This window comes from Ipomoea nil, unplaced genomic scaffold (genome assembly GCF_001879475.1).
Source record: "Ipomoea nil cultivar Tokyo-kokei standard unplaced genomic scaffold, Asagao_1.1 scaffold2360, whole genome shotgun sequence".
NCBI classification, from domain to species: domain Eukaryota; kingdom Viridiplantae; phylum Streptophyta; class Magnoliopsida; order Solanales; family Convolvulaceae; genus Ipomoea; species Ipomoea nil.
In genome coordinates, this window is record NW_017618788.1 from 495,853 (window position 1) to 508,424 (window position 12,572).

A 12,572-nucleotide genomic window follows, 5' to 3' on the forward strand; every position below is an offset into this window, starting at 1 on the left:
GTTTATTCAGCAAGTATAATCCCTTCTCTTCCTTAGCTAATCCAATCATCCTCCCATGGTCCATTAGGAAGCACTGACCACAGGTAAATATCAAAGTGTGAGAAGAATGTTTCAGCAGCTTATTCACAGAGATAATATTGAATTTAAAAGAGGGGATATGTAAGGCATCCTTCAACCAGAGATTGTCCTGTAGTTTTATATTTCCCATGTGTTCAACAGCTGCACAACTTCCATTAGGGAGATTGACCATGGCTCCTTTCACAGTGTAATATTCATTAAAGAATTCAAGATAGCATATTATATGGTCAGTAGCACCTGAATCTATTATCCACGTAGAGGAGTTTAAAGAAATAGAATTAATTAGAATGGGATCAGCACACTTGCCTTCATTGTTAAGATCTCCATTGTGGAATTTTGGGACTAGTGACACTGCTGCAGTAGTAGAGTGTTGATTGTGTCCCAATTGTCCTTGAAGAAGGGATATGAGACTTTGAATTTGATTGGGAGTAAAAGTGTTTTCAGATTGTGCTGCTGCTGTGGTGTTGGCCAACTGTTTGCCTTTAGATTTAAAGCCCGGAATCCAACGGGAGGGTAGTCGTGCTTCTTGTATCACTTCTCAATAGTGTGGCCGTTCATTCCGCAAAAGGTACATTTAGCCACATTCTTAGATCCTCCTCCTGCATTGTAAACTCTTTTACCATTAGAAAAATTAGCAGCAGCAACACAGTTTTCATCTGCAAAGTTCTGTCCAGTCTGAGTGGCATTTGCATGGTCATTCTCTAGTCCAATGCTGCTCAGATTATTGATGTTCAGTTGTCTCTCGAATTTTTCAGACATCACGAACACCTTGTGCATCTCGGGAAGAGGATCGAGAACTAGAACTCCGGACTTCAAGGAGTTGTAATCTTCGTTGAGCCCTTGCAACAGGGCCGGCCCTGGGGCAAGGGCAGGCTGGGCCCTTGCCCAGGGCCCATGCTTGGGGAGGGCCCCATCCTATCTCTTATATATATAGTATATATGTATTGGGTATAAGTAATTTATATACACATATTTATAGTAAGGTAAATTATCTTGGTTGGTAAGATACTTGAATTTTAATTAACATCATTTAATCAAAGGCCCGTGATCCAATCCTTCCTTTCACATTTTAGAATTTCTCAACTTTACTTCTTTGCATATATTCTAATGTATATTTTAAAAATTTATTTTTATTGATTTTTTTGTGTTTAATACGGAGTAGTATTTTTAATGTAGTTTTTAAATATATAAATTTTCATATATTTATACTAAACATATTATGAAATTTTTTTATATTAAATATATAAATTTTTAATGCAATTTCTAAATTTATAAATTTTTATATACTTATACTAAACATATTATGAAAAATTGAATTAAAAAAACTTCAATCAACTCATATTAACCAAACAAGACACATAAAAATAGGACGGAGGGGGTTATATGATATATTTTGAGATTCAATTATAAAAAAAAAAATTAAAGATAATTTACTCCGTACCTTTTTATGAATATCTAATCAATGTAATATAGAAGCTTCTATCATGTGTCATAAAAAAGTTTAAAATTTATCTATTTAAAAGAAAAAGTATTTGTATACAAAAAAAAATATTTATAAAAATCATATAAATAATATAGAAGATGTGTGATTTATAATATGCTTTATGTTCAAACTATTTTATCTAGATAATTGTGTTTCATATCGTTTTGCATTTTTTTTTATTGCGTTTTGAAATATTTTAATTTCTTGCTCCTAGTCAAAAAAGATTTTTAGCTTTTCATATGTTTGTAGTTATTGTTTTATAAATTTTTAATAATAATTAATTTATTATTTATTATGATAACAATGTTATTGTTTATAAGTTTACTCGATTTTAAATTATTTATTTATTTTTATAAACTATAATATTATTTATTTATGAAGACACTTATACGATTATTTATTATTTTGCGTTAAGGAAAGCACCTAGAAATTTTTTTCATGATTATTGTTGTGTATGTATATCTGTTCATATACTTTCTCAACCTACTAAAACACAAAGAACCAATAACACTTCCACAGAGGCTTGAACTCATAATCTTCCAAATGGAAATCCAACCCAAATACCATTAGATCACATAGTCCTAGTGTTAATCTTATTTAAAGTTATTGGTATTAATAATTTTTTCCTGATTTAATTTAAATTTTAGGCATGAAATATATATTAACTAAGGCCCATTTTTTTTTTATCCTGCCCCGGGCCTATAAATTGATAGGACCGGCCCTGCCTTGCAGAAACCTTATGACTTGATCAACTTCTCGATCCTTCCTGATCTCATCCACCAAACCACAAGAACATCGCGGCGTGCATTTGCAGACTGGAAGTGGTCTGAGAGCGTTCATCTCCTCCCAGAGTATGCGGCATTTAGTATAGTAATCGTTAATTGACATATTTCCTTGCCTCAACTCATAGATCTGATTCTGCAGAGATGAAATCCGATGCGGATCCTTTTGCGAAAATCTCCTTCTCAGATCAGTCCAAATTGCATTAGCCTCATCTATATAAATCACGCTTTGCGCTTTGGTTGGATGGACTGATTTCAATATCCACGATTTGACAATTAGGTTGCATCTTCTCCAGCTGCCGTACTGACTATGAGTCCTCTCTGGTTTCGAAATGCTACCATCAACTATCTTCCATTTGTTTTTGACCTCAAGGGCTACTTGCATGGAGATGCTCCATGAGCTATAATTCTCACTGCCAGTTAGTAGAGGACTAACGAGAATAGCATTAGCATTTTCAGTGCTGTTCAAATACAGAGGATTATCAACATCCTCGATAATGTTCCTCTGCGGAACGTGAACTCCTTGTTCATTGATTAACGGCGAAGACCGTGCAGGAGAGTTGACGATCGGAGATGCCGGATGTGCTCCCTGGCTAGATCCTCCTGGAGCAGTGACTGCGGCGGCGTAGCTGATCGGCCGACGCTCTGATACCATATCGGAAACGTCGAAGAGGAACAGAGAGAAGTGAAGGGGAGAGTTACGGGAAAAAGGTGAAGTGTTTCATTAGATTGGAAGATGGAAGCAGACAGCTTTTAAGTACAGAGAAGGGTGGTAAAGGTAGTTACAAAAACGGTTACAACAGAATAAATAAAGCCAATTTACAAGAAAGCCCTCACTTCTTTAATTCTTATGAGGGTATATCTGCCATCTTCTCCAAAAGTATTAGCGTTTACCAGCTGTGGTCATCCGACGTTTAAACGACCACTCCTTCAAGTTTTAAAAAATAATCACCCATGGTCCTCCCGTTAAGTTTGGTGTTAAAAGGGGTTGAATGTGAGGGCAATACTGTGTTTTCACCTATATTAGCACCTGTATATAAGGATGGGTGCTAAGAAGAACTACGGCAAAGAATGATGTTTCGGGCGAAAATATTTTTCGGCAACGTTCATCTTCTCCGACAGCTTGGGTCCATTGTTTTTTTGTGCGGTTTCCATGGTTTTTCCGGCAGTTGTTTTTCGTCGGATTCTCTCACCAGCAGGCTTAAGAAGATTGCGTCCCTGCAGTCATAGCTTTATTTCAGTCACTCATTTGGAGGCCGGAATGGTGAACAGAAATAAACTGGACAGGAAAACCAGGTACGCATATTTGGCCATCGCAGAGCCTTAGCCCAAAGTCTCTGGCTTCGCAAAAGTCGACCTTTTCACCGGCCTGTAAACACAAAAAAGTAAACTTTGTATTTATTCACAAAATTCCTTGTACAGTGTGTGTATAATTCAATGCAGGTACAAAATCTCTGTCTAGTCCTCTGATTCTTCACTAACGTTATCTATGGAAGTGCCTCTGGGATTCAATTAGCGTAGCCTCCGGGATTCAATTGGCGCGTGCCTCCGGGATTCAAGTGGCGTAGCTTCCGGGATTTAAGTGGCGTAACATCCAACAACGAGCGTCAAGAATTTAGAAATAATCAACCCTGCAAAGTTTCAAAACACATGCAATGGATTCAAGCTGCTTTAAGATCCTCAAACGCCTTCAAAAGACTTCAATATCTTCGAGACAATCAATTCTGCAAAGCTCCAAAGTACCTGCAATGGATTCAAATTGCCTGCAAAATCAACAAAAATGCCTTCAACTTCAAGCGTTTTTTCAATGCCTTCGGGCTCTTCAAATGCTCTCAACTCCTTAAGCCTTCAAGTTCTTCCAGCTTTCAAGTGTGTTTTGGAATGAAATGAAGGCTCTATTTATACTAGAAACCTAACCAACATTCCTCAACAAACTCCCCTTTTAGTTAACTAATTAATTAATTAATTAATTGGGAAAATGAACCTTGCCCAAGATCAAGTCCAGGTTCATTACTGTATAATCTAATTCAAATTCAAATTAAACTATAATTATCTAATTCAAATATAATAAAATTAATATTATATTTAAATTATAATTATAATTTAAATTCAAATATGAAATGGGCTTGGGCCAATTAATCAATTAATTCAATAGCCCAAATCAAATTTTAATTGGGCTAATTAAATTAAATTAATTTCCATGATCCAATTAATCAAATCGGCCCAATCATCAATCTCAACATTAGCCCAATAACACTTTAATCGGTCCATTTATCGGGTTCAAATTTTCGGTGTCTACAAATTGCCCCCTCGAGACTTGCCGGGACATGCCGCTTAATGTGCTTGGAGTGAGAAAGTCTCGAAATTTTAACACATGGCCATTCAAATCCATGGGAGTGTTTTATAACATCATGAGCCCAAAATTATTCATTGAGCACAAAATTATTCATTGAGCCCAAAATTAATTTAGGATGAAGCTGGTGAAGGGATATTGGGCTCATACAACATTTATTGGCCCACGTTGGATACTCCACAACCCAAAATTGAATTAGCAATGTACTATGGTCAAATCCATCAGGACCATCTCAATATTCTAAGTTTACTAAGATCAACTTCTCCTCTGGCAACAAATTTGAGTCCTTCAAATTCTATGCATACCAATCTCATCCGTAATCCCAGCATCACAGTTGAATTCAACCACACAACCATAATTATAATACCATTAGGATTCTAATCCAACTCTAACCTCCTTCCTCACAGTACACTATAAATATGGCCTAAACATACCCTCATCCACACCAATCAACGAGATAAAGATCAGGGAAGAACAACTCTGCTTCTTAATCAGGTAATTTCTCAACTTCATACCCTTCTTTTCCTGTATACATCTTTTATTTGCAGGAACGGGAATACAACCTGGGAGCAAGCATGAATGTAGGAAGCAATCCCACAGACTTCATAGAACAAGAAGCAACGTAAAAAGTGCCAACAAGTAGAATGATCACCGGAGATTGCTGGAGCTGCCCGGTGGAATTTTTTTTTTTTTTTTTTGAAGCCGCCGGAGTTGATGAAGACCGCCGAAGTTGATGAAGACCGCCGGAGTTGATGAAAACCGCCGGACTGGCTTTTCCTCTCTTTTTTTTTTTTGCTGTCGCAGGAGGCTCGTTGCTATGCTTCGCCGGAGAGTTTTTGTGTTTTTTTTTTGTAGAAGTCGTCAAAAGGGTAGAAGTAAGGTTACCAGCCGTCGATGGCTTTGTCTTGTTCATCTTGAGGTGGAGGGAAGTTTTTAGCGATGGAGGTGTCTATGGACTGAACTTGTAGTGGATCCATCTCTGTACAAATGATTCTACAGGAAGTGAATGTCTTGGGTGGCCTTGTACTTCCAGTGTGGGGAACAATTCCAAGGAGGGAGGTATTGGCATAGTGAATAAACAAAATCACACGGAGTTCTTCGTGGCCGGAGTTTTTTTTTGTTTTTTTAGGAGGTTCGTCGACCTGTTGATGCTGCCCCTTCGCCGGAGTTCTCTTTTTTTTTTTTTTTTTTTTTTTTTTTTGTAGAAGTCGTCGGTGCCGCTGATGATTAAAGGAGGCTGAACTGGTTTTCAAAAGAAAAATTAAAAAAAAAAAACTGAACTGGACACCATTTTAGTGTGCAGCTGGGTCTATATGCAGGGCTCCCAAGATAACCCTTTTCTCACACCACGTGATTGCAGAAGTGCAGCGCTGACACCATGCTATGCTTAGCTATGGCTGGCCCTACATGAAAACCCTCCATATGTAAACATATTATATCACACTAATACATTAACACCACAAACATATATCCCCACATACGTACATACATAATCTTTTTTTTCCTTTCCCCTTTTTTTGCTCTGCTTTTTTCATTTTTTCCTTCGTTTTCTGTTCTTTTTTTTTTCCTTGTTTTGTCTTCCGTTTCTAACTTTGTTTTGTCTTTCGTTTCTTTTTTTCCCATTCTTTTTCTAATCTTTCTTTTTCACTTTGACACATTCAAGATGGTGTACTTTCGATTTTGCAGCGACTTTCCAACTTTGACACATTCAAGATGGTGTACTTTCAAGATCAACGACGTAACAGGCAAGATGTCATGGTGATATCGAGTAGAAATAGTGATCATCAAGTCACACTGACGGTTAACCCACCCATAGTACTACGTGACCCGCCAAAGCTCACGGTGTCGTATCACGAGAGCAACTGGACCCCCGAGTATGAATGCCTGCCATCCAAGGTGTGGACCTTGCTACCCGGAATGCAGCACCAACCTTCCAAAGACGCCCTTCCTACACTGGGGCATCGTATACTTAATGCTGAGGTCTCGTGGGGCCAAGACATAGACTTCGAGGGCGAATTCACTTTTCTAAAAGGATATTGGGAGTGGGTTGAAGAGACGCTTCACTTCTCCCACGACACCTTAAAGGAGGGGAAGATATATGATGCTGTGTTTGCGTCATTATTTACAATGACCGTAACATCAACATTGTCAAAGCATTCTGCGAAGCATGGTGCCTGCGAACCAACACCCTGATCACCTTGTCTGGTGAGGTGAGCATATCGCTTCGGGATTTTCATGTTCTTGGGGGACTACCACTGTCCGGTGGCATTTACCACGAACACATCCCGAGTGCCCTGGACCTAAAAAGGGGCCCAAACAAGTGTTGTGCAAGCTTATTTGAGGCCTTTTATCTCTTAAACCAGCAAGAGAATGGCACCCCCTTTGTTCAAGCATCGCGATGGATTGACTTCTGGTGTAGAAAACCGCGAACACATCCAGCTCCTCCACCTGCATCTCAAAAGGACAGGAAATCCCGGCCAAAGAATACCCACAACCCAAGTGGAGAACTTAACAAATCCATCAGGTGGTTAGATGTGAGCAGGACGCCCTTTCTCGAACTAGGCATCTCCCGGCGTTTCGAAAAGGAAGCTTACTTGGCCGCGTTTTTATCTTGTTGGCTTTGCGTGTTTGTCCTACCAGGTACACCGACAAGAACCATTCGCCCAGAGACTTTCAAGATAGCATGCATGATGGCTAGAGGAGATAAAATATGTCTTGCGGCTCCAGTACTTGCTAGTATTTATTCTGGTTTAAACTCAATCTCGAAATCCCACTCTCCTGGTCAAATAGGAGACCCTTTTCCAATCCATTACGTGTACAGCTGGCTAGCAACTTACTACCAAACCCACTTTAAGACCCCCAGCCTCACGTTAGCAAACCCAAAGATGGTCACTAATTCTGGAGAAGGTGGTGCAAGGTATTACACCGAGATGGATGCCCGTAAGAAGGTATTCAAAGGGGACGTTTCTTGGCTCTGCAACTCCCGCAAGGATAATAGAGATTTTATCTTTTACGATGACCGTAGAGGGAGTAGGGAAGACTTTGAGTACTTTATATGTTTGCGCCCCAGCTTCCTTGTTTTGCGCCGAGGGTCTCAATGCAAAGCTGAGCCTTACATGCCGCATCGCTTCAGTCGTCAATTTGGATTCTATCAAGCATATGCCCCCGGCCTGTTGGCGAAGGATGTTCGTTATGCTTCACTCACCGAAGGATTCCGACTTCATCGCCAATATGATAATATCAACTCCCAATCTAGGGCGACATTTCCCATGAGCCCGGCTGCTCCAAAGAAGCATTTTTCGAACGAGTACAAGGCTTGGTTGATCGATATGAGTGCAAACCTTCTCGAGAATCATTTCACAGACATAGCCGTTAATGGAAACCCAAACGTACCTGTTGGCGAGGAAGGAACTCAAGAACAAAGAGACCAATTGACCACCCCAAGGAACAAAAAAACACCTGTACAAGAGGACATGTCATCTCGGGATAGAGCCTTAGGACATGCCGTTCGAAGGAACAGGGAGGAGCAAGCGAGGCAGCGAAGCTCGGACAAGGATGCTGGTAGTGATGACGACCAGGATCGCTGTTGGAAACGGCCTAGAGGGAGACCATTGAACCAGGTTAAGATACTTCCCCAAATTCTTCCGCTTCGTATATCGTTGGACTTTGGCCTTTGTTAACGTACATGCACTACTTCTTACAGGATCCTGCCGAGCCACATGCTAGCAACGATGTCCAGTCATCAAATCACCAGTCTTCAATGGGACAAAGTGGCGGACGCTCTAATACCCTTGACCTCGAGGTAGAATCCCACCAGTCGACGTTGCCCTTAAACACAACTCCTCAGGAGACGCAGCCAGAGCCGTCCCAAGCATCTATCTTCCCCGGCGAAGAATCGTTTATATCACAATACATGGCTTTCATTGCGGGAGTTTGGAGTAGTATCTGCAGGAAGCTTAATGAGATTCCAGCTGAAAGAATTTCTTCTTTCCAAGGAAGCGTTGAAAGACAACTCCGAGAAATGGGACGGGACGGAGTGGACCTATCAATATTGAAGCGACGAGTGGCCGAGTTCTTTAACAAAGCCAAAGATTACGATCGGGCGCGGTCGCAGCTCTCGAATGCACTGCCCGTTGAAACCCAAGCCGCGAAGCTAGTTCTAACACAAGGTGACCTTATAGAAGCTCAACGGAAGTGTTCTCAAACCGAAACGTTTTTTCTTGATGAACAGAAAACCCTCAAAGACGCCGCCGATCGAAAAGCCCTCCTAGAGAAAACGATAAAGGATGCGCAGGAAGAGTTGAAGGAGATTGAAGCCAAGAACCCGGAACTCCAAGACCGTGTGACGAAGGCTCAAGAACAACATAACGCATCGCAAGAGGCCGTGACCACCGCTGAGGAGGAAGTTAAACGTATTCGAGACTGCCCCACGTTGACAGATGAAGATGAAGAAAAGCTTACTTCAATCAAAAGAGAGCTGGAAGCGTATAAGGAGATCTCATGAGCTTTAGAATACTTTAGATTCTTTGTTGTTGTTGTTGTTTTTTTTTTTTTTTTTTTTTTTTTTTTTGCTTAGATTTTTTTTGTATAACGCATGAGTTTTATACTTGGAAACAAGACTTGAGTACGACTTGAATTCTCTTATCTTTTCAACAATACTTGCAAACAATTGAACTTGAGCATGAACAGAAGCAACTAAGTCTAAACCCAAATGAGTCACTCTAATAGAAATCTGACAAAAGAATTCACCCGTAATTACAACATGAACAGAGATGACCCATCTCCAATACATCTACATTATTCGAACAAACGTGACATAAAAGGGACACAAAGGGGTTTATTTTAGTTATGACTGAACTTAGAAGAGGAAGTGTTTCTAAGCTGCCTACGTACTCCTGCAAAGGAGATCAAGTCAAACGTAGTTCAAAGGACCATTTGAATAGGTAGGGCCGTTCACAGTTTAAACTCATGCGGGCCAGGAGTTTACCGTACACAGTTTAAGCTCGTGCGGGTTAGGAGCGTCTATGACTTGGGCCCACCCATAGACAAGCGAGATGCATTAGCAGTTTAACCACGTGCTGCATTTTTTGTGGATATCACTCATCATGTAGTCCGTGTTCTTAGGGATGATAGATCTTTAAGAATTTCCCGTTAATAGGGCCAACTCGCACACCATATTCATCAATTAGCTTGTAAGCACCTCCTGAGTATGCTTCTTGTACCACGTAAGGTCCATCCCATTTTGGAGTAAACTTGTGCCCAGTTTTCCTTGTAATAATGATAGGTCTACGAACTGCCAACACCTTGTCACCAACCTGAAATGAGCGAATCCTTACCCTCTTGTTGAAAGCTCTAGAAATTCGAGCTTGATAGCATTCTAAACTTTGTTGAGTCTGCAATCTCTTCTCATCGAGAGCTTCTAACTCCGCCAACCGCAACATTACATTATCCTCATCTGTAAGGCCTTCTTGGATAGCTAACCTTAGAGAAGGTATTTGGCGTTCAAGAGGCAAGACTGCTTTAACCCCGTAAACAAGTGAGTATGGAGTGCTTTGTGTTGGTGTACGGTATGTAGTTCTGTATGCCCACAGTGCTTCTTCCATCCTCTCTTGCCAATCACGTTTTGACTTCGACACCACCTTTTTTAGTAGAATGCATAGAGTTTTGTTAAAAGCCCCGGCAAGTCCATTTGCAGCTGCATAATAAGCTGATGAATTTCTTTGCTCGAACTCAAAAAGTTTGCAGATTTTATCCATCAATTTATTATCAAATGGTTTCCCGTTGTCGGTTAGGATATACCAAGGGATGCCAAAACGATAGATAATGTGAACTCGGATGAAGTCTGCAACATTTTCCTTCTTCACTTCCTTTAAAGCCACCGCTTCAGCCCACTTTGAGAAATAATCGGTGGCTGCTAATATATACGAATGCCCTGCTGATGACTTGGGTGTAATAGGACCAACCACATCGAGCCCCCATGCATCAAATGGCCACGATGCTACCGTCGGATGTAGCGGTTCAGGAGGTTGATGGATAAAGTTCGCATGGAATTGACATGCTTGACATCTCCGTGCATAGTCTATGCAATCCTTCACCATCGTAGGCCAGTAGTAACCCATCCTTTTGATGTGAAAATGTAACTTAGGACCAGATTGATGAGCACCGCACACTCCAGAGTGAGCCTCCTCCATCGCTTGTAAAGCTTCCTCTTCGCCTAAACATCGAAGAAACACACCATCAAACGAGCGCCGATATAGCACATCTTTGAAATATATGAAGCGAGGAGCTCGACGTCTTACATCTACCCTCCCACGAGGGTCTTGAGGTAACTTCCCATCAACAAGGTAGTCAATCAATGATTGCCTCCAATCCTCTTTATCTACCTCATAGACAGAAGCAGTCGGGAGTTCAACGATGTCATCAAGAGAGCCATCGTCCTCGAAGATTGGAGGGACTACCCATCTTTGGCATACTCGTAGCCGAGCCTCATCTATAGGATGTGATATAGTTGAAGCCAAAGCAGCTAAGGCATCGGCTTGCTTATTATGTTTCCTTGGAATGTGCTCCATCGTAGCATCTCCTAGCCAATGCAGGAGCGTCTTTGCATAACTGTTGTATGGGATCAACTCAGGCTTTTTTACTTCGTAAACCCCAAGTACTTGGTTGATAATTAGTTTGGAGTCCCCGTATATGTTAACCCTTCGTTGCTTCATATCGGCTGCAATTTCAAGTCCCAAAATGAGTGCCTGATACTCGGCAACATTATTCGAGCTGCGCTCTGTCAAGGTAAATGAATAAGGAAGCACTTCCCCTTCAGGCGTAACAAAGACAACTCCAGCGCCTGCCCCCTCTTTGTGTGCCGCTCCATCAAAGTACATATTCCATGGAGGTAAAACTTCGACCACAAACACGTCCTCATCAGGTAGGTCACTGGACAGCTCCCGTTCGGCAGGAATTGGATGGTCAGCTAGGAAATCTGCTACGGCTTGCCCCTTGATGGACTTCTGTGGTACATAAGTGATCTCAAACTGTTGAAATAATAAGTACCACCTAGCAAGTCTATCGGAAAGAACAACCTTTGACATGACATACTTCACTGGGTTTGCCCTGGAAACTAGTCGAATTGTATGCGCTTCGAAATAATGCTTGAGCTTCCTGATGGCGAATACAAGGGCCAGACACAACTTCTCAATTGGCAGATATTTGAGCTCATTTGGCGTCATCATTCTACTTAAATAATAAAGGGCATTTTCTTTCCCGTTATCATTCTCTTGAGCAAGTAAAGCACCCACCGAGCATTCTTGGGCAGAGATGTAAAAGATCAACGAGCGTCCTGGAATTGGAGCAGTCAGCACAGGAGGCTTCATTAAATAGGACTTGATGCTTTGGAATGCATTCTTGTAGGCCTCATCCCATACAAACGGGACACCCTTTTTCATTAATCGGCAAAAGGGCTGACATCTTCCTGCTAGGTTTGATATGAATCTTCTTATATAAGCAAACTTCCCTTGCAAGCTTTTAAGCTCATGAAGGTTCTTTGGCTCAGGCATCTTCATTATAGCGTCGATCTTTGCTTGTTCGATCTCAATGCCCCTATGTCGAACAGTAAACCCAAGGAATTTGCCAGCAGCAACCCCAAAAGCACATTTCAGGGGGTTCATTTTGAGTTGAAACTTCCGCAAGCGGTCAAATACTTGTCTTAGATGCATCATGTGATCTGTGCGAAGTTTCGACTTCACAACCAAGTCGTCTACGTAACATTCCACCATTTTATGCAGCATGTCGTCAAATATAGTGTGCATGGCCCTTTGGTATGTAGCACCTGCATTTTTCAGACCAAAGGGCATCACTTTGTAGCAGTAGATACCTTTTGGCG

General features: G+C 41.1%; 2 protein-coding genes across 2 annotated transcripts; both read right to left on the minus strand.

Moving 5' to 3' along the window:
* Nucleotides 1-2,260: 2,260 nt before the first annotated feature.
* LOC109152032 lies at nucleotides 2,261-2,998 on the minus strand. The gene has a single exon (XM_019299615.1). The coding sequence runs from the start codon at nucleotides 2,996-2,998 to the stop codon at nucleotides 2,261-2,263; it is 738 nt and encodes a 245-aa protein (XP_019155160.1).
* Nucleotides 2,999-9,816: 6,818 nt separating this feature from the next.
* On the minus strand, nucleotides 9,817-12,135 carry LOC109152033. The gene has a single exon (XM_019299616.1). It carries the CDS (start codon nucleotides 12,133-12,135, stop codon nucleotides 9,817-9,819), a length of 2,319 nt encoding a protein of 772 aa, XP_019155161.1.
* Between the last annotated feature and the right edge of the window lie 437 nt (nucleotides 12,136-12,572).

Excerpts from the sequence above, each read along its gene's own strand:
- LOC109152032 (XM_019299615.1), bottom strand. The coding sequence starts at position 2,998 with ATGGTATCAGAGCGTCGGCCGATCAGCTACGCCGCCGCAGTCACTGCT.
- LOC109152033 (XM_019299616.1), bottom strand. The coding sequence starts at position 12,135 with ATGAAAAAGGGTGTCCCGTTTGTATGGGATGAGGCCTACAAGAATGCA.